We start from the raw sequence: 23,124 nt of genomic DNA, 5'->3' as shown, positions 1-23,124 counted from the left end.
CTGACTTTAAGGTCAGGTCACAGTTGCCTTCTGTTTGTTTGTCTGCCTAGCAAACAAACAAATTCCTTACAGAAAAGAAATACAAATTATCTTTTGCTTTCCTTCACTTCCAAGTTCTGGTAGAAAACAAACCATCTTAGAGAAAGTCCTTGGATGTTATGCCTGGCATCTACATCAGGTACATTTCTGCTGCATCAACCCCAAAGGAAGCCACTGTGTCTACCTAAAAATGTTGCACAGCTTGGCATGCCTATGGACAGAGCTCTTGTTGTACAGCTCTCTTATCCTAAAAGGTCTATCCCTTTTGATATTCTTGTCCTGGTACCCTGAAGAAAATACAGGAGAAAGGTATGTAAATCTCCACTTCACTGCAGAAAAGACTCTAAATCCTACAGTATACTAGCCTAATTGAAACGGTTTTGCTTTCTCTCTAGCCTTTAAAGGCACAATTTATACAAAGGCAGAGTCAAAATATTTGCTATGCAAACTCCATAAAGTCTGACATTAGAGGTACCATATTTTGAGGCTCTATCATATGTTCAAGGACCTTAAGTATAACCGATGCTCTGACATGTAACAGACATAGTTATATTTAACATTTCTGCTGACCTACTGAGAATGTCATCAAATGATATGACAACACCTACCGGTGAAGGTGCAGAAGATCTGAGGTGTAAATACCACGGATAAGGGATTTCACTAATCTGAATCTGAATAAGAGATAGTCAAGACCTGCCGGCTAAACAACCGTATCCTGCAGGACTCTTGAAGCCATGGCTTGACGGCACACTTTGTGGGTCTTTTCTGAGGCTGAGTTAGTCTATTGGAAAAACTTTGACTACTGACAAGAAAGAGACCAAAGTCACCGTGATCATATTGACTTTTGCATGGAAATGTCAAATAGGAGGAACTGGTGCAAACAAAGAGATTGCCAGTACTGGAATCGTTGTTCAAGTATCTCTTGGCACTCAGTATTTAAGGGACAATTTAAGACATGTAGATCAGGAAACCAAACATGGGAAAACATTGCCATTTCACGTCGACATAGCCAGGCATCTCACTGATCCCCAGCAAAAATCAAACTTAGTTTGTGAGGCATCCCACAGCTACTAAGGAGGAGACTGAGAACTCGGTTTACTCCCATAATACTTTAGAGGCTTCAGTAGAGGGTCTACCTGATTCTCTGTTGGAAGGAATATTTGCGTAAGTTGAAAAAAAGATGATGTTTACTTGCAGGAGCCTACTTGCTCTTTCATTTAATCTTCTGAAAAACAGCTCATTGCAGTGCTTGCAGTTGTCTGCATCATGATATTATACAAGTTAAATAATGTCCACCATTAACGCATAACTCTCTTTTCTTCCACAGCGGGGGCAATGTTTAGGGGTGCCATTTTAGCAATAAAACAGTATCTTTCCTCTGGAGCCACTGGAGAATAAACAAGGAGAAAAGAGGCCAGAGCCTCACAATTTAGGATTATTGTTCGTCAGAAAATAGATGTAAGAACCTGGGTATGCCCTGAGTATTTTGCACGGTAAAAGATTTTTTTAAGATATGCTCCTTATAAATGTATTTTAAAGGAACTCCGCTAGACCCTTGAGAATGTCTAACCATTTATGAAGGATATCAAACACTGCATTATGGAGAAAGCAGTTGTTTCATTGGTACAGACAATCAGTGTAATGTGGATGTACAACATTACAACGCATGCTTTTACAACGTGAGTTTTACAACGCATAATGCTTTTAGGCGCTGGATAGTGAATTGTTTAATTTACTATTCCAACTCCAGTCCCCGTGGATAGTAGGGAAGGTGTTGGATAGTACATTAAACACATTCCCTATCCTAGAGCGCCCCCCAGCGCATTTCGTTGTAATGGTTTGCGTTGTAAAAGTTGCGTCGTAAAGGCACTGCGTGGTAAAAGTTGCGTTGTAAGTTATGTTCCCCGTGTAATGTATACATTATTAAGAACAACATACAAAGTTTGTGATACCATTATATTTCATACCTGTTGCTCTTGTTCCTAGCATGCGACGATCATATATTCTCACTGAGCTATCCGAACAACCAACAGCAAGATAATAAGGTAATGGGGGACAGATTGCAATAGATGTAGCAGCTCGTCCACAGTTAATTAAAATATCCTGAAGAAAAAAACAGGTAATTCAGAATGTATTATGGAAATTATTTAAACCTATTCTGTATGTAAATATACCCTAAGGATTACTATAAGGGAACAGGCATTGTACAGTCTAATCCCTTCCCCAAAATATAGTCACCACGCTAGTGTATGTTTTAGATTAAAACCACATCACATACTTTCAGCAGTACATTTAGAGATGTTTCAATCATTTTACAAGTTTCCAGCCCTTACTAATAAACCCTTCTGTAGGAATTCTGGAGCTCCTATGTTAAGCTCAAAGTGCATGGTAAAATACATTTTATCATTTTTACTGGATTGCAATCTAGATACATTTAGATTTTGACCATTATTTTACCCAAGTCAATGCATCTCTTCTCAAGAAGTGGTGAAACCCAGAACTTTCTTTAATGTTTCGACTGGCGCTATATATGGTCCCCTGAATTGATGCAACATTTATAGATTTGTATACTACTCAGCACACTAATTGTGAGTGACTGTTTTTCCTCTTTGTATCAAAGACAAAAAAATTAATTAGCTCATTCAGGTCAAATGTCATGAGATTTTTGTTACTTATTTGTGTGCGAATTAAGCTCCGCTTTCAATGTATCATTCTTTAAATAGAGGCCTTTCCTTAATCTAGCAGTACTCACCTTCTGTAAAATATTGCACAAATTGACTAAAGACTGATAGAGATTTATCTGTAGCAAAAGGCAACACTACTATATTGAAATGCTGTTTAACAGAACACTTACAGTACTTACGTTGTAGAACTTATAGCAATCTCCTCCACTTTTGTCTTCAAACTTCACAATGTGCTGAGTTTATACCCTGTGCAACAACACATTTGCTTTACATTTTACGGTCGATATATTGGAGATATACAGTAAAAATCCATCAGTAGGGTAGGGACCTTTTTTTTGCATCACAACCATGATTTGTCAACAAACATCTGTTGGGAGTATCCAAAACAGTCTTTGTAGTTCAGGCCTTCCAGGGGGACTTAACAGCACTTGACAGGGATAATCTTTAGTTGGAGAAGATTTTACAATCTCTACTTTCTTGTCTGTTGGTTGTGTTTTGGGATCTAAGTGTTGTGTCTATGAGGTGTGTTCTCCATGTTTTGATCCCTGTATTGGACAGATTTTTCGTAGTGTCTTCATAAGGGCTCAGTAGGGTTCCATTAAGAGTAAGTCTAATTTTTTGTTATATATTTTGTGTTAGGCCGATTGATTGAACCTCTAAGGGTACCTCATGTGGGTAAATGGTACTCTCAAATATGCAGTTTATTTTCGGTAAACTACTACTGAATAGCAGCAGGATGGACCGCTTGATCTATCTGCCTGTCCATATCAAAAGTGGTAGCATTCCACTTATTCTTTTTGTTTAAGGGCAATTACATTAGTACTTCAAATAAAAAATACATTGTTTCAGTGATAAAGTTTTGTGCAATTACCCAGAAAATGGGTAAATTTGCAAGGAATTACTTTGGCAACCAATTTAAGAATTGATTGATATAGAATGTAATCCAATATTGCAATAACGAACAGCAGCTTTGTCACACTGGATTAGGAGAGGGATGCTTAGGTTTTCCCATCCCTCCACGTTTTCCCATCCCTCCACTTCACTGGTAACCTTATGGTGGATAGCAACCAGAGTGGCTTGCTCCATCGCAGCACCAGCAGCTTCTCTAAAAGACTGACTGCGTGTGTTGCCTCTGAACAATACATTCCATTCTGGGGTTAAATAAATCATTTGGATGAGAATGCTGAGACAATATCTTCACATTCAATTAGATATTCAGGCATGTAAGTTGGTAGAACTCCTTCGACACAAAACCAGAAGTACCAAATTACATTATTTCCATTCTTTCCTCATCTATTCTCCATAATCCAGCCAGTCACCACAACTCTCCCTTGACTAAAGGCAAAAACGTTATACTGAATCCAATGCTCACAGAAGACCACAGCCCCCTTTGTCTACTAAATATCAGGCAGGATATATTCAAGATAACCTCAACCACACATCTTCATCCATTACAGTGAAAACACACATGCATAGTTCAGAAGAGGACTGCCGTCCTGAGTGACCTGATTTTGCTACTCAAAATAATGCTTCTCTGCAATAATAGACATCTATATATCTAAAGAGAATGTGTGGTCATTTTCAAACAGTGTAGTCAGTTAACCTGGCCTTTTTTTCAATGACACCATCTTCAGAACTCTATTCCAGAAGACAAATTAAAGAACACAACAGCCAAGCTCACCACATGCTATGGTTCAAGAAGTAAAAAGACTACGCAAAATTCTTCAAGGCAGCCTTACTGCTTCTCTCAGCTGTCCTGCTAGTGGCCTCTGTCTGCTGAAAAAACATAAAGAAAAGTCTAACTCACTGGAATGCACACCTTTTCAAGTGACAATCCCTATACAGCAGCAAGTCAGACACTTCATAAGGCCTCTTGTCAATGTTCATTGGCTCTCTGGGGGTGGAACGCAGAGCAAAGGAGTGAAGATGTAAGGGCGTAGAGGTCTCCCATACAACCATAATAATCCTGCACTATGCTAGCACCGACCTTCATAAAACCAAATATTAGAACTGCTTTTCAAAGCCAAAAAACAATCAATTCTCAGCAAAATGTTGTGGGAAAAAGTGGAGCAATCGCCAAAAACTCCTGAAGAAAATCAAAAAAGATGTGCACAATTGGATGGATCAGTGACCAGCAATGGGGCACAGGGCTACAGGTGTGTGATTTTCTTGAGACAGTAAAAGAGGTTGATCACCATTGTCCACGGTAGCACTGCAGAGTAATGTTCGTCCTTAGTAGCAGAGCTGTAACACTTGGCAGAGCCAACCTGCTGGATGACATGCTCCTTCTAAGAATGGAAGTGCTCAGAGCTGAGTAAGATGAACTCTGATGAAAGAGCACAGCCAAGGATAGAAATATGAAGCGGACGTGTATACCTGGCAGTTAGCACAATTAGATTAAGATTACTAGATGCAGCCAAGGCAAAGTAACATGATCAATGTAGACACTGGAGACACAGTAGAGGGGTACCTAGTGCCTACCCCTATACAATACAATAACTGAAGTGTCTCACCAATGCTTTAGAAATTCTGATCCTCTCACCACAGACTTTCAGGCGTGCCATGCATCTAAATCAGGCAGAATGGGATTATCGAACACATTGAGAAGGGGAAGTTGGAAGTGGGAAAAATAAAGTAAAGCACAGGTCAGTTCATATGTAACCGTGCAAGGAGAATAGTAGCCAAGTTGGTCACTACTTTTGAGGTTATAAAGTCAGTAGTTTTAACCAATAAAATAGGGAGAAAGTCTAGGCAAAGGAAGGAGTTCTGATTGTAGATTAGACGTCCATAATAATTCATGATCAGAAAACAACTGAACAATACGAATAAATATGAGCAGCAGCATGGATAATAATGGCCACAGAAATTAAAATGGCAAATAAACACAGGAAACGTAAGAGATAGAACAGACTTATAACATCTCCTGGAACATCACTGGCTTGGGGAATAATATTAGGGAGAGCATGGTGTTGAACACCTAAACCTTAAGTTCTTTTTTTTTGGCAAATAACACACACTCCTATGGTATATCTAAACAAAACATTATGAATTATATAGACTCTAAATGTGCAAAACATCACTATAAGAAATCTCTTGCTCCTAAAAGTGGTAATAACTTACAAAGTCCAACTCTTCCAATTGTCAGTGAAGATTTTGAAGATTTAATGAATTCCTGGCTGGCAAAGTTTCGCGAGACCACTGGAACTAAAAATCATATGGCTCAGGTATGGCTTGGGGCATACTCCTTTTACTCCGTGGCCCTTGCTGACTCTTCACACACAAGGTGGTTCTCTCAAAATATTTCTCACAAGGAATATCAAAAACATTTCATTGCTAGCAACTTTTAAGATGCCTGACAAAACGAACACATGGTATAAAGAAATAAATTGTAGACTATATACTTACAGTTTAAAAAAAATATTAAGGGTGTGATCATAGAGAAGTGACTGAGGATAAAAAATAAACCATTGATAAGGGAGAAAAGCATTTTCACTCTTGGCGATGTAAAGGAAGGAAGGAAACAGACAACTCGGAGCAGTAGGAGATATGGGCTAAACTGGAAGCACAAAATATTACCAACCGTAGGAAAGATACACAGAGAAAGATGAACTGAAGGAAAAGTTATGTAGATGATGCAATATGTTATGCCCAGTGTACATAGGATAAAGGGAATATACACAGGGACAACGAGGAAAGGGTCCATTGTGGCAGGTCAAACTGAGAAATATGCAATGACTCATGGTCAAAAGCAGTCAGGAAATAAACGGTGATACAGACTTTGCAGACACGTTTTCAGATTGTTTTCAAGAGTGCTGCAGAGAGAGGGGGAAAAAAGGTTTGAAGCAATTTGAAAATATTCTCCTGTGTGTGTTTGTTTTATTACAAAGAGAACAGTGAGCTGCCTACACTTTGAGCCAGAAGCAAATTGTTGTGTCCCCAGGATCGAATAGATTCCTACTGGAACTTTGGAATAGGATTAGAGAGGTATTCATATCAACTTATTAGCATGCTTGGAGAGTGTAACAAAATAAGAACCTATCGGAAAACCTCTGTGGGCATACCCATAAAAGGAAACCTTAACTCATACAGGCCAATTCTATTATTAATTATAAAACGCTGGCCACAACATCAGTAAAAATGCTCATTGGAATGATGTCCACATTTATATACACTGATGATTTCACACAATGTAATGTTGTTGGACTAACCCATCTACTTGGGGGACATCTGTCAATCAGATGCACAGAACGCTTTCCAAAAAGTGGGACTTTAAACAAAAGTCTCAGAACAAGAGTGAAAGAAATACAAATATAATTTCCCGAATGGGTCAACTTTCTTTACATAGGAGGAGAAATACTAGTACAAGTCAATAGGAAATGTTCTAAATTACACTGGGACGAGTGCCCTGATAAGGTTCCTCTAACTCTTCGCTCCTCTTGCCCCCCTTTCACAGGATACTGTGGCTGGGTGGAATATAAACAAAACAAGTTTGAAATGTTTCAGAGGAAGATGGAGAAGGGAGGACAGGATATGACATTCTAACAACCTGCTTAAAATACCCATGGTCTCCACCCCAAAGCTGGTGGATATGTTTGATTTATACTGGATACCTCAGAATGTCTCCAGAATTTACCAGTGACTTGCCCAGTAACTGAGAGGGAAACATGTTGTTTACAGATCACCTGCTTGCATACTCAGGTACCAAAGCGATTAAAGGTGGATCCAGATTTATAGATTTTAATCTGATGTGAATTCCTACCATGCCTTTGGCTCGAATATTTAGTCATAACTCCCATAATCTACATTAGATGTGACAGGCACGTAATCACACTACTCAGATTACTGTCTGTGTTCAAAATTGCCCGAGTGAGATTATACAAACTACTTTCCAAGAGGATGGAAACAAAGGTCCAGAGACAGCTGTGGCAGGATAAAACTCCACGAATTGCAAACATAACCCTTTAAAACGTCTAGGATAAAGTTTAGAACTTGCAGATATTTGGAAGCATTGCTGGGCCCCAAAGCTCATAGTGTTTAATGACTTATTTGCAAAGAGATGACACAATGACTAGCTAGTAGGACTACATCGGTGGTAACTACAGAACCATGTGCTCTATGATGGAACAACTAGAGAACACCCCAAAAACTAACATGGGAGTGATATGTGTGATGTAAGTCTTGGAATGGGCTACTACAATATTGGATGGAATTCTAAAACCACACTACAAACGCCTGCGATGATGAGGACTACCAGAGTTTGGTGGAATGGAGAAAGTGCATCCTGAAATAAAGTGAATTATGAAAGTGGTAACTTTGATAAACGGAGCAGACCTTAAAATTTCTCATCATCTGACTAAAGAATATGGCTAAACACTGAAGACCAGATTTTGTACATGACGGTAAGATACGTGGGGCAGCAATGACAGCATGGAGAAACTCACACTTCTGGAATGATAAACCTGGCAGGCCAACATACTCCAGGCCTCAATGCCTGTTAAGCCAATCACTATTTTATACAGAGTCGTTCAAGCACCTCTAAGCAAACCCAAGCAGAACCAAAGGGGTACCTGGGTAAAGAAGGCTGAAAGAAGAATGGAAAAAACTCTTTTATGTTTTCCAGAGAAATCACCATTAACTCTTTATGTGAATTTATTAAATAGAAATACCCTCCTGAAAGTGTTATATTTTATTACATTAACAACAAACTGCATGTAACGGGCAGGTGTGAGGCAGACCGAAATCTTCATACTAAGACTATATATGTATATCCATTCATCCATGCTGAGTGCAAATAGTGAATGTGGTCACAAAAGAAATAGGGAAAGAAACAGTCTCTCTTCAAAAAAGTATTCTCTTGTGCAGAAGGAAAATCACATTGTTACAAAAGCCTTGCCTTGCTATTGCTAATGACAGTGGCTGAAAGGGATGGTGCCATGCAATAGATTGACCATACTACTCCGACGTAAAGACAACAGCACACAGGTATGGATCGCGGCATGGAATTTTAAAGTGTGATATTTAAGAATGGGGGAAGCCCTCAAAAGTGTGGAAATGTATGAGCAAATAGGGACGTGATTATTAGGAAATTACTACAGATTAGGAGAACCAAGTGGAAGTACAGGAATAATGACCCAAGTAGCAGAAGAAAAATCTTTAAGATCCCGGGTAGGGACTTAAGACAAAATGGCCTATCAACTGCTTGCTAGCTTCTTCCTTGGCAAATACATCAATCGATTTGCATAATGTTGCAATGGTTGGTGGCCAGCACGGTCTGGTTTGTTATGTTATCAACTGATGATTTTTTTTTCCTGATAAAGAAGAACTGTATTGTAAATGGGTTAAAAATATAAAAGTCAACAGATGTTTTTATTGTAACAAAAGAATATTCCTTCTCCTATGGACCACCATGCACGTCACACAACCATCTGGAGGGGCTAGGGCTTCTATTACCACATCACCTTTAGGTGGAGCTCTCATTTGCATGTGAATTACTAAGATCAGTGCAAACTAATGATTCTTCTTCATCTGCATGCTCCAATTAGAGTTGCTTTGTCAGCTGGACCATTATTATCAAAACACATTTCTCCTCTTGGACACTTCAAGCCTAGTCTATCAAAGAGGTCTGGGGAGGTAATTCTAGAGTGCATTGGGACAGAATCTGCCTCATCTTCTTCATATGCCTTTTTTCTTCCCATAATAAGGCACTACGATGCGCCAGTTCCGGCGTCAAGTTGTCCTGATAATCCTCCTCCGATTGCAAAGAGAGTTGCTCTAGGTCTCCTACCAGACTCATTGCTTTTTCACGTTTCTCAGAATCTCTAGCGATAAGATGTCCACATATGACCGCCATGTATGCCAACCATACTGTGGCCTCAGAGTCCACTGATCCTATGTTGTCTGAGAAATACTTAACTGTAGCCTGCCTAAGCCGTTCCCTTACGGCCTGGTCTTTGATGTACCAAGGGTCCATACTGATGCCTCCAGTCTAGTTATAAGTGGTGCATGGTCTAAAATTCCCCTCTGTAGGTGGGGGGCAGAAAAATGATCTAGCCTCAGCCCCGCCTGGGAGTTAGGAATGGCATATGAATATGGTCTCCTGTCAGGATACCTCGCCCTCCACAGATCTTGTAATCCCATTGCCCGGGTGAAATCTCTGTCTATATTCGTGCCTCCCCTGGCGTCTATTGCCATGATTCTATCTAAGTCCTTGTCCTCAGTTGGATTGAGATCTCCCCGATGATTAAAAGGGCATTTGGGGCTTGCAGGGTCCATTTCCCCATTCGTTTTAATGCCAGTGATTGCACCCCTGTGGGAACATACTATGGGACAACCAATATAGTTCACCATTTCATTTCCCCAACCTCGCTTCATAGCAGCCCAGCCGGGTCTGTCCATTTTGTATCACCAACAGGGGGGGGATCCACAGACCAAGATTGCCACTCCTCAGAGTCTGACGTAAACCCAATTGGGCCAAAGTTTTTACCTTGACCCAAAAAAACGCAATTATTACCCTTCCGCAGCGTTTCCTGTAGGAGCAGTAAGTCTGGGTTGTGCCTAACAGCGAATCCTCGAACCATTCCCCTTTTCATCTTGTGGCCCAGTCCATTAACTTTCCAGGATTAAAGTGTTAAGCTGAGGGGCATGGGTCCTTGTAAGTGCATCTCTGTCCTAATAGTTGTGTCCACCATCCTATTTACGCCGTCCTGATTGTACCCTTTCCGTTCAATCAATCTCCTCCCAGATGCGGCTGTGAACCCCTATCCCTCTCTACTGCCTCATGCGATGGGTTTCAAACTACCCAGCCCCCAATGCTTGAGGTGTCTGTCACCTCCTCCCCATGAACTTCTAGTCAACTCATAATAACAACTTGGGTAAACATGTTCCCCTTTCATGGGTGTGCATAGGATCTGTGTGGATCAAGTGAAAGACCCCTCCCGGCTGCAGCCATGCCCTTGTTTCAGTGTCTATAGTTCAAGAATTAAGTCTTATATGACCCCCACTGGGGCTGCAGTCCAAGCCTTGTCTCTGTGCACCATCACTGGTGACCTCTCAGCGTCAAGAGGGCGGTGGTGGGCCGATCGAGGGACCTCCTTTCCAGACTTCCCTAATCCACCCAAGGCCTCAGACCACTGGTCTCCAGCCCTCTGGCCAGTCGCGCACCTGATTCAGAACAGTGAAGAACCAGGATTCGCCTTCCGCCAGAACTTTCAATTGTGACGGGAAAAGCATCATATATTACATGTTCCTTTTTCTGTAGTTCCACTTTGGCCCTATCAAATGTTCTGCGTTGTGCTTGCACCTCCTAAGTAATGTCTGGGAAGATCATGACGGTATGGTTTTCAACCATAAGTAGGGCCTGGAGCAACGCAGCTTTCAACACTACATCAAGGTCTCTATAGTTCATACATATTGCAATTATTAGCAGAGGCCACACTGCAAGGTTAGGTGCCACACCCAGAATCCCTGTGGGCCCTCCCCACCACAAAATGGGCTGAGATGTGTTGCGGTTCAAGGATAGATTTCAGCAATGTTTCTGCGTATTCTTCTGCATTCGTGCCCTTCACCTTTTCTTGAAGTCCCACCAGTCGCACGTTATTTCTTCTGGATCGCCCGGCAGCATTTGCAGCTCGTGAATGTAGGTTAAGCCGGGGGACTACTTTTTGCAATTGCTTAATGGCTCCTCTGTGTTCCCCGATCTTGACCTCACTGCCTGCACCCGCACCAAGATGTTTTGCAGGTGCTGCTAATGGTAATATCCAATGCAACAGTATCCATTTTATGTTCCAGTGCTGATTTCATTTCTTTCACTGGTTGCAGAAGGTCTCTCATGTAAGGCTCAGGTACACCCTGGTGCCAATTGCAGCAGGTCTTTCTGCTCTTGTTCAGCGCACTGTATCTGTGAGGAATACATATTTCTCAAGCCTGTGCAATGGCAGCATCTTTTGGCCCTGAGAGTTCCCCCACCCCAATAGCTGTCTGAAAGTGAGTGCCAATCAGTTGACAGGACACCAAACTTCTCCCCTCCCTTGGCTTGTACACCAGATACGTGCCTGCCCCACGCAGGTCATAGGTATCTTAATATCCGCAGACCTTTGTGCTTCGTTCTGGGTGTACGCCTCCTTTCCAGGTATTCTGTAGACATCTGTCGAGCATTGTTCCAGCAGTTATCCGCCTGCCTGGGTTCGTTGTCATAGTGCCAGTGCTAAGGATGGCCGCGCCTGGGCTCTTCTGGTACCCTGGCTCCCCAATCTCACTTGGGTGTTCTGCTCACTGCAGAAAGAGCCCACCCAAGAATCACCACATTGGGCGCCGACTGGAATCTGCAGGAGTTGTGCTGTCGGATTGCACCTGGGGCATCATGGAGCCCTCTCGCTGGCGCCTTTGCTGTTCGTGGCTAGCCCCGACCCCTTCCTGGCTGGGGTTGGAGCACCACTGCCTCCGTACAGGATTGTTTCTGCAGGGCTTGGATCGCCTTGGGCCCGCGCAAATAAACTCGGACACCACCAGTTGTTGCAAGGCACGGCGGTTCCACCTCTTTTCTCTCTGTAGACCTCCTACACCACTGCCTAGGTCGACTGCCTTCACAAGCACCCACTAGGTGGGTGCACTGGCAGAGTTGCCACTCTGCTTGTCGGTGCCTGGAACTATGGCAGCGCATTCCTTGGCTCACACAGGCCCGAAATTGGTCCCTGCGACCACTCCCAGGCAATTAATGGTGTTCCGGCTCGTCCTTTCGTCCCCTTGGGTCTGGGAGCCAATCCGACACACGAGAAGCCTCCTGATCATAGGACCAGTGCAGTATTTTGAGAGGTTTTCACCATCTTCAGTAGAAACTTCTCTCTTGTGCACCATCTTGCTTTGGCGCATTGCCTCGCCACGCCCCTCATTGGGGACAAAATATGTTGCGCGCGGTCAGGTACCCATGCAGGAGGGTCCAAGGACACCGAAATCTATACATTATGTGTAGTACCAAAGAAGGGAGATATATAAAAGTTTAAATAAAAAATAAAAAACATGCCAAGGAAAGTTACAGTGAACAGCTAGGAACTAGATCTAAACCACAAAGAAATCTACGAAAAATAACTGTAGATCACAAGTCACTTCAGCACATAACAGTAAAGACAGACATTTCAGTTTGCTAACCCTTAACATTAATCAGGGGTGTATCTTATTGGAGTTAACTTTGTAGTAGTTGAATCTTACATCTTTGCAGTCTTCTTTGGTACAACTAGTCTTCATGCGAGTATCAAACCATCGGACAGTGCCATCTTCTCCACATGAAAGAAAGGTATTGGGGTCATTCGGAACTGTCGTAATCTGAGGACAAAGCAATGTGTCTTTAATTCATTATTCAGGAAAAAGTATCAAAGGAAAAGTTAGTTAACATAGATATCACTGAACCTAAGCGCATGTTTATGAGGCTTGTTGTGTAACTTGCCGACATTCAGCTGCCACATTTATTACACTAAATATAATGATTGACATTTGTACTGAATCACAGAGACATGCTAACAGAAAATGCAGCTCTTTCAAATCCCTGAATAATAACATACATTTTCATTTTTCTTTAGGTATTCCGCAAAGGGATGCACAAATTGTACCAATGTTTGTCTCAATCAACAGTTGTGCAATCAATTTTTTTAATTTTTATTTACACACCTAGCTTATATTTGAATGTACACTCATTTACAAAACAAACCATAAAAACAAACAAATATGCATAGCACTAATGATAAAAAATAAATATCAATCACATTCAAGCGCTAATACTTACACTAGTGTCTTCTAAAACAACTAAGTCACAAATAATAAAATTACTTAAACTCATCCAAAAATATTTTTAAAAAATGAAGCATAAGCTTCATGAATAGTGTCCAAATTCACTAGCAGTCCATATGTTCCTATATTGCCAATATCAGTTCAAGCCAACGTACTGGTGCTAAAAGCAAGTATTATGTCATTTTCAGACATGGGCGTTGAAACACAATGTGAATAATGGTTTTGGAGGGTGTTGTTATATCCCTCAATGAATTGGAATGCCAGTCCATGGAACAATAACATCATGCACAGATATCAAGGCATACATATAAGTCTTTCTGTCTAACAGGATTTCTACACTTGAAGATCTATCCCTGTGTACTACTAAACATATATGTAAACTTCAACTACTCTTATCATGTATAACCATCATTGTGAGAAGTTGGCCTGGCATATGCTGTCCTGTATTATAGTGGGCACCTTGCACCAGTCCAAACAACCCTTATTGATGGTAAGTTTAAAGAGAACCTAAATAGAAAGCTATCCTAGTGGTAGCTGTTGAGAGCAGCCTTCAGGCTAAGTCTTGAAGGAATGTAAAGCAGCTTGTAAAGCAGCTTGTTTTACCAGTCTATAATCTCATGAATGTCCAAACGAGAGGAGAACCACACCAGGTATATATATAAAATATATGTATTTATTCTAAACACATCCCTCTAGTCTCTTTATGAGGCTAGAGGCAAACGTACATTCAGTAACCTTAATTAGCACACAGTAAATTAGCACAATAAACGTTGAGCCCTAGGGGCGTACCAAACCATATATTAAGAAAGTGGTATAAGAACCACGACTGACATAGATACAAGGCCTAGATCCTTTAGAACCGCTGGGACCACCAGGAGCTAACCAAGGCAGTGACACAGGGGACCCACGGGGGACGCATGCACTGTCTAAACACAGCCGCGAATCAACATTAAATTCTATGGGGAAAGTCGCGGTTGGAAATTTAAAGATTATGGCCACTTAGTAGAAGACTTGGAGCAAACCCCTTTAGAACTAGGAGGTTCTAGAGTCAACACCCATGGGAGCACTGGAGTACTTGAGTTACCTCACCCAGGGAAGCCGGGTGCATAGGTGTCTTTTCGTGTCAGGTTTCATCGTCAATTTCAATGGCGAGCTGCTACAAAGTGCTGCTGGTGACCAAGTGGAAAGTGTCCGTGTGGAAAGTGTCCGGGTGGATCCAAGGGTGGATCGGAGATGTGAAGAACCTGAAAGCAGAGGGGACAGAGTGGGTGGTCACTTGCCAGTGACCAAGAAGGCAATGAGCAGATGCCCACCGATGTCGGGTGAGTTCAGGTGAAGAAGGTGAAGCTTGGCTCTTCAGCCACGAGGACCAGGAGGCGTCGACGACCAGGTGCTGGATTCGAGCTGTCCCACGAAGGATGTCGAGTGCTGCGGTGTTGGTTTCGGGGTTGGACCCAACAAGCCTTGGCAACAGCAACCCACACAGAAAGCAGAGATTGGCTTCGGTGCAGAACAGCAAGGTCTGAGGGACTCACCCTTAGGAGGGGAGTCAGGGCACGTCAGGAGAAACCAGGGAAGCCCAAGGAAAGAAGAGTTACCTTCGTAGGGACCCACCAGTCGACGGACCAGGGATCGCGAAGGGGCCTCAAGCAGGAATGCTAGAAGCGGGCTCACGGAACATTCGTTGAGTGTAGGCCCACAATCTTCGGTGCAGATGGTGCTCGGAATACAAGTAGCCCAATGCACAACTTCGGGAAAGCTTGGGCAGTGGATGCACTAGCAAATGTGCACGGTGTCCAGGAGTTCCGGTCCCACGTGACTCTTGAGGGCTGCGGGTATAAGCTTTGCTGGGATCTCGTGTCGGCCTCTGAGAAGTCTGGAAGTCTGTGTCCTGAGTCGCAAATACTCAGGGGACCGGCGGGAGCCTCGGAAATGCACACCGGCAAGATGCTTCTTTGGTGCCTGCTTGAGCAGGGGAGTCACTCCTTGACCCCAAGGGAGATTCTTCCGTCTTCTAGTTGTGTAAAATTTCGAACTTACAGGATATATGTTGCAGAGTTTCGTCCAGGTGTAATCTGAAGTCCTAAGGACTGGGGTCCCATACGTAGGGTTGGACATACTCTGGGGAACCACAGATGGGAGTATCTAGGGAGGGGGTAGCTACACCTCTTTCCCTTTGTCCAGTTTCAAGCCAGAGCAGGGGCTGAGTGCCCCTGCAACTGGTTTGAATTGGGGTATGCACAGGGACACCAAATGTGCCCCAGCACTGTCTGAAAAGCATTCTCTGAATGCACCCACCCAGCCCCAATACACTAAAGCCTGTCTGGGAGGTGGTTACACCTCCCTGTGACAGGAAACCTATTGTCCAGGCATCCCCTGCCGAAGTTTCGTCCAGCAGCAAGAGGTCAGACCCGTGTCTGTGGCTGCAGCATCCATTTTGTGATGCTGGGGCTCTTTTAAAATATTACCGGTTAGGTCAGTGTGTACATGTCTCTCCCTCTAGAAGGGTGGAATTCTACCCCCGCCGCCAGGACTGGCAAAGGGGTAGGATTTCAAAGTGTTTGACACCAAACACAACATGTTTCCATGCAGCCATTCCAAATTTAGCATTTACCGCGAGGTTATAATGCACTCAAGAGTATATGGTCTGGCTGCATTACAGAACAGCTTCAGAGAACAGATTACGAAAGCTGCAGTGGGATCCTGCTCATGCACGGACACCCTCTCATACAAAACCAAGCACTCTGCCTTCAGGATTGATAAGGCCTGCCATAGGAGTGAGTTATAGGTTTATATGTGTCAGTGATTAAAGGTAGATATAGGTAACCTATATCTTAGTAAGGGGTGCATGCACCACCTTACTCAGGCTGCAGTAGCAGACCTGTGGTGCCATTATGGAAGGCTTCCCAGGGGTGGCATAATGCATGCTTCAGGCCCTGGTAGGCATCTGGAGTACCTATGCCCTTAGTACCTAAGGTACCATAGACTAGGGACTCACAAGGGTGCCCCAGTAACTAATCTGGAGTGTACCTAATGTACATGCAATCATTTTAGAGAGGAAGCAGCTAGGCTGGGGTCCTGGTTAGAAGGGCCCCAGCCAGACTAATGTCAAGAAACAATGAAACACCAGCAAAAAGTGAGGGTAACCATAGTAAGCAGATCCTACTCTCCTACAATCATGTTGCCATCTTGAGTGCATTCTGCAATACTTGCAGATATTACGTTTTTTAATTCAACTTCGGCATTGGAGGCTCTGAAGAAGGATTTACGGCAATATAGTCTACCAAACTCAGAGCTTCGCCCCTTTCATCTAATTCCAAAAAAGTGAACCACCTAATTCTAACTTTTGAGCTGCCTCTTCTCCTTCAAAAGAGCCATTAAATTAGACAGATATGTGTGTATATGAAATTGCCACATAATAGACAATCCGAGGGGAAGACCCTTCTAAGACTTCAGTATCAGTCATTCTAACAGTCTCAAATGACACATAATTTTATAGCATCAAGCAGACTCCAAAACTGCGGTGGCAAAGTTAATGCACTCACAATACTGTGGCTCAGCACCATAACAATGGGGCAAGGTAACCACCAGTGCCACTGCATTGTGCCTAAGTCACATTTTCATATGAATTCTACGCAAGAATATGTGAATTCCTTCCCACTTCATGGAAGTGATATAAAACTGTTCTTGTAAATAACTTTGCACAATTAGCAGGAATGGATAGTAGGCTGTAAATAGCTGGGTCACCACTTTGCCCTTTTGTATGCACATGGAAGAATCTGCTTTGGAGAGAGTCACCATTTTAGGGCATATTCATTAAGTCTGCTTGGATATTCCAGAGAATTCAGTGGATCGCATCTAGGCATGCCTGTGCAAAGTAACAGTAGTAGACACTGACTGGGCCATAGTTTCAGCCCAGTCTACTCCACATTTCAGAATCTGCTTTGAAGTATCAAGAATGTCTTTAAGTAACTGAGAAAACAGACCTTTCATTTGAAGGCAATTGTAACCATCGTTGTCATTTCCCATAGGAAATGGACATACCATCAAAGAAGGCATGTGGGATTTGTGGTGGATAAGCCCAGAAGTGAAATCTTTGCCTATCATGCAGTAAAGGCGTTTGGACTCATGGTCCGGCAGCACGATAAGTGACACTGTTAGGATTTTATTTCGTTAAACATGCCTGAATCACCAGGTACTCTATAGAAGGGTGCATTGACAAGAATTTTGCATCTGAAGGTGTGGGTTTACGGCACTGAGCAATTTACTTGTGAACTGATGGACCGGAAAAAAGTGTTGTTCTAAAGTAGCCAATACAATTTTGAAGAGGTTACAGCGCCAGCAAAGATGGCAACCAGATTTTTGTAAGAATCTTGGATTAACCTAATGAGGGCATGTAGTCTCCAAATCGTCTTCCTCTCTGGACCTAAAATCCAAATTATGACTTATCCAAAGAGTTTTTCCATGGTTGTGAAACTCTAGGTCGCATGTCAGCAAGATGCTGGTTTTTAAAGGAAGTTTAACCCTCTTGCTAGCTACTTGAACAATTTCCACTGATTACAAGGGCTGAGGCATTGTGGAGCACAGCCCTGAGAACGGCGCTGAAGTCAATCTCTCTAGAAAAGACAAAAGAGATGCCCAGACCCTCATAACTTAGTTATGCAACTATTTCAACAAGACCAAATGCCAATTCATTGGACCTGGTCGGGTACTTTATTTATACCAAATACTCGTATTTATTTATACTTTTTTTTAGCTTTGTTTTAGTCTTTAATGTGAAATTGACTTACAAATACTAATGAAATGGTTTTTGTAATGTTTAATGTTTTGTGGTAATTGGATGTATTCTTGATTTTGATTTATGTTTTTTCTTGTAAAAATTGCTCAATGTGTGATGTTATGTTATATTTGTTCTAAATGTATATCTTCTTTTGCCTAAGAAAAATAAGCTCTTTGTTCAAAAAAAGTATAAATAAATATGAATATTTGGTATAAATAAAGTACTCGACCAGGTCCAATGAATTGGCATTTGGTCTTGTTGAAATAGTTGCATAACTAAGTTATGAGGGTCTGGGCATCTCTTTGGTCTTTTCTAGTTTAACGGTCCAGCCCACCCTCAGTCCCGATAAGGACCTAACTCCTTTGTGTACGAAGTCAATCTCTCTGGCGCCTTAGACATAGAAGCGAATTCTAGGAGTGAGCTAGTGGAAGCACAGAGTGAGGCTGTGTTGGACCTGGAACTGCTGTGTCAAAATGGTCTAGCCCATTTTTGGGAGCCGGAAGGGGCGGAGAGAGGAGTAGCCTTGAAAAGATCCAGCATGACCTACCAAAACCCTCCACTTGAGATAGATTAGTAGCTGGAGAAGGAAATTCTGATTGAAGCTTCTTGAGAACCTGAATTGGCTCAAAGGAAAAAGGTGGAGTGAGGAAACGGTGCTGCCTACTTTCCATATATCCACATTAGCAGTACTGTTTCTTCAACAAAAAAATAAGAGAACTTGTGTTTTTTATGATTTTTCTTGTGTTTTTAAAGGAAGGACCCTTTTATATCCTTGTAGGAACGCTACCTGTTAGGAAAGACTTAACTGAAGGAGGGAAGATAGATTGTTTAGAGATTTTTTTAAGGGCCTGAACAACGCAAAACTCAACTTCCTGCTCCTTGCTGGGATTCAGGCCAATGATTCGTACATCAAAATATTGTGGTCAGGTGCTAGGCACCACAAGAAGATGTCAAAGGGATCGGACAAGGATAGGTGCTTGCGACAGCCTTGTGAGGGCCAGAACACCGAGGTCTCAAGGAGGTAAAATATTTGCAACTGTGCTGAATAACAGTTGAAAAGCACATAACTCTGGACCAGCATCAGTAAGGCATGGGAAAAGAAACAGACACCAACTTCCCAAGTGGTGCGATGTATAGGCCAGTGTCATGAATTTATAGGTAGGCAGAGCCATAACTCGATTAGCATATTGCCATCCAGCAATGTCGGAGCGCTACTGCTAAAATAAAAAGAACAGAAAAAGAACGTTTCCAGAGCCATTCTGGCACCTGGGGATTTATTTTAATGTGGCGAGTATACGGGAAGAAGTACGCATCATAACTGCATAATACTAAATCATGTATTGTCAAGCCAGTAACAATTTTATACACAGAGCCCCCTGTAATACTTCCTCCCCAGTGAACTGCCTGAATCCACAGTCCACCAATGCGAGTGGTGAAGAAGTAAATCAAAGGTGTGCAGTTCATATACCGGATTTTCATTGCCTGCCTTTCAGTCTTCCCCATGGCATCTCTCTCACATTCCTAACATCCACCCGATACAATATAGCACCTGTGAACTCATGCCATCCTATAACTTGTCTTGTGCCCACCCACACAAATACAAAGCATCCTGCCACCCTCGCCCAACCATCTTTGTGGCTTAACACTAAGCTACACAAAAAACTATTGTCAAAAATGCTTCTCTACTCCCTGCAGTGGTTACAAGCTATCAGGGCCAATACAGATAAATAGGATAGTGGCTTAGTCCGGCTGAATTGCTTTCCTGTGTGCATCGGATGCTCTTTACTCTCATTACAGAAAAGTGGGGAGCAACATGAGGATCACAAAAGTGCATCAGCCAAAGTGAGCCAGTTCTGTTCAGGTGTCAGTTTGTTTTTCTATCCACACAGTTCTCTTCTCAATGAAAGGCTTATGTTACTGTGCAGGTACCTCTTGGTCGATCACTACTTTTGGGTTCCAGAAACTAGGAGCATGTGGGCAAAACATACATGCTATAAGAGATGCAGGAAACAATCAAAAGTAAATGGGTTAATCACGAGTAACCGCCTTTGGTAGCATTCCAACCCCTCTTTTTTGCCCACTAAGCCACCTCAGAGAACACCTAGACATATTTTTTTTAAAAAGGGAACACAAAACTGGAAAGGATATTCAAAACGCTTTGTGTTGCATAGATATCATCCTAGTAGTAGTTTATCACTTAATGAAAATGGTCCAATATGTTCCCCTTAAAGGCCTATCGAGCACACAGCCACCAGCCAAAGCTTCAAGAAAAAAGAAAAAGATTTTCACTGCGTCCCATCAGTCCAAATTACTGATGAGGTATCACAATTTGTCTCACATTTCATGTATTACCTTTGTGTCCCACTGTGAATCAATGTAAGCTATCATGGAGCTGCCATCCTCAGACCAAAGGGGAGAACAATAGGACCAAACAGGTCCTGAGTAATCTCTACTTGCTCATCCTCTACAGTATGTGAATGATTGGGTCTCCATTGCTACGGATGGCAGAATTTGTCTACACCAAGGCCCATCATGAGGATGCAAAAAAGAATTTAGAAAAGCCATAAAAGCAATAAGCAGATGTCCATTAGCATCAGGCTCCGGAATACAAAAAAAAACATCAGGTGCGATTGCCCCCAACGAACCTACAGTTCAAGGGACACTGGAAACTACACCGCAGCTGCTTTAGACCATGATGGATTGAAACAATTACATCACTGAGGCAGTTGAACTGATCCTGTTCAGCAATCCCCCAGCCCACCCAGAGTTTCACAAGCCATTCTGAAAACGAATTAAGTTACAACAATCTCACACCAATCCCCGTGGTTGGCCATCCACTGTTTGAGTCTTATGAACTTATTGTACTGGAAAACGTGTGGACTTCAGGACAGAACCAGGGAGACTGCCACCTATTTCCATGTCCTTCATTTGATTTGACAGTCCCACCCACTCTCCCTTGCATTGTTTCCTCAAATTTCCTCTCTCCTCCCTGGACTGGGGTAACTTACGCTCTCTCATCTCCAAGCCCTTGGCGCCTTGCCCTACAGACCCACAAGCCACAACCTCAGGCAGTCCCACACAAATCTGCCTCCTCATAACATGCATCTGGAAGGCTCCTGGAGGTCCATCTGAAACGACGGCACAGAACTTAAGAAAATTCCTGTGAGTCCAGCAGATCTCTTGGAAAGCAGGCAGCTATGTCGACATAAAGCCACTTCAAAAGGGAGGCCTGCCCTTCTGGCCACATTTGCTTTTGTCATCACAGAGAGTGAGGCAACAACCTCAGCAATGTTCATCCCTCTAGTTGCCTTTCCAGTGCAAATACTTGGACTTCTGTGAACACCAAGTACCTTAAACTCATCATAGAAATAGCTCAGTGTCGAAAATGCAAATAACTAAGGATAATCAAGGACAGCTTGATAAAATCCTGGATTACCTTGTGCTACAACTTTACTCTTGCCGTGTAGCTGTTTCAACAAACCAACACACTCAGACTGACGAAACGTGGGTTGTACATACTTGTATTTGATTTTGCGACTGGAAATAATCGAGCGTTGACATAGTCACTTACCACTGGGACAGCCAGTCTTCCTTAGATACATTAGTATGTATAGAAGGAACAATGCACAAGATATGTTTTGCACCGGGGAGGTTTTTTCATAATTATTCCTAAGCAAAAGCAAAGTCTGGGCCAGGAAGTTAGTAGTTACAGTCCCTTAGTTGTGTTGTTAGCAGATTGTTTCTACTGAGTACCACCTTGAATGTGATAACCTTGTTATCTTTTCTCTTGTCCAGAATTTTCTTAGTGTGCCTAGACATTGGCACAGTTTCCCACTTCTTTTGAGGCAGATCCCTTTGCACTGCAAATTCTTATCACATTGGTTTCGCATCAGATTTTCATATTGTGCTCTTTATTCTAGCGGGAGGGGAAGAAATAATTTGGGTTGGTTTCAGGATTTCAATCGGCCCACCACATCGATCAAAGTCAAGCCCTAAATGGCCCTAAATGGCAGGCCCCCTCCACCCTTAAGGAACAAGTTGATGTAATTTGTTCCACCTTCTCAGTGACGGGCTGAAATTCTGACTTACACCATTCAAGCATACGTTGGTGTCTAATTGCTGCTGTGACACAAAAAGAGGAGGGTCAACATACTTTGGGCTGCTCATGTACAACCCATCCATGCACCAATGTGGCTTTTATTCTGAGGCACAGTGTTTCTATGGCCTCTGGTAGGGGTCTAAAGCTTTACTGGGGAACACGTGTTGCTATGAAAGAACAAACTGTCCCAGTGCAAGTCCCAAGCGAGGTTTACCAATGTATATGAATACTAGATGAGCTTCTCTTTTGAACTACTATGCTCGAGTTCTAAGAAAGACTGGTGACAATATTAGATGTGGTAAGTTCACAAACGAGCCACAGCAACCTTGCTCTCTTTTGTGTTTTGAGTGTGCACTGGGCAGTGTGCCTCAGTTGCAAGCACCTTTTTGTTCACTTCAGCTCTTTGAACTCCAGACCGAGGACAAATCTTCACTCACTCTCCCTAACAGTCCCAGGCACAGCAGGCCTCTCACTTTATTCTCCTAGGAACGGATAATTTCAGGTTAATTGCTATGATAAGGGCTCCAATGGCATCAACTATGAATTTTAATGGCAAAAGTTTGCCAATAATGTTAGGAAGGTACATGGGTGCATTCCATATGTGGGTAATGCCCAATGCCCACTCATTGTAAAATATCCAAAGTTTGGAACTGTGTCAACTAGAGAATAGGTACACCAAAAGTAGATTATATAAATTGCAATGCAACATTGTAAAACAAATGATGCTCAGTTGATTGAGTCAA

The 23,124-nt window shown here is 42.5% G+C and overlaps 1 protein-coding gene across 4 annotated transcripts in view; it reads right to left on the bottom strand.

The window, feature by feature from the left end:
* DCAF6 (DDB1 and CUL4 associated factor 6) overlaps window positions 1-23,124 on the bottom strand; it is a 592,636-nt gene that overhangs the window by 389,536 nt on the left and 179,976 nt on the right. For all 4 annotated transcript variants that reach the window (XM_078658334.1, XM_078658333.1, XM_078658331.1 and 1 more), the window contains exons 5-6: window positions 12,927-13,040; window positions 2,007-2,142 (exon numbers count right to left, since the gene is read on the bottom strand). In XM_078658334.1, coding sequence (XP_078514460.1) covers window positions 2,007-2,142; window positions 12,927-13,040 — 250 coding nt within the window. The remainder of the gene's footprint in view (window positions 1-2,006; window positions 2,143-12,926; window positions 13,041-23,124) is intronic.

The sequence above is a fragment of the Lissotriton helveticus genome, chromosome 8 (genome assembly GCF_964261635.1).
Source record: "Lissotriton helveticus chromosome 8, aLisHel1.1, whole genome shotgun sequence".
NCBI classification, from domain to species: domain Eukaryota; kingdom Metazoa; phylum Chordata; class Amphibia; order Caudata; family Salamandridae; genus Lissotriton; species Lissotriton helveticus.
Note: the sequence above shows the minus strand (reverse complement) of the source record. Positions and strands in the feature narration are given on the sequence as shown.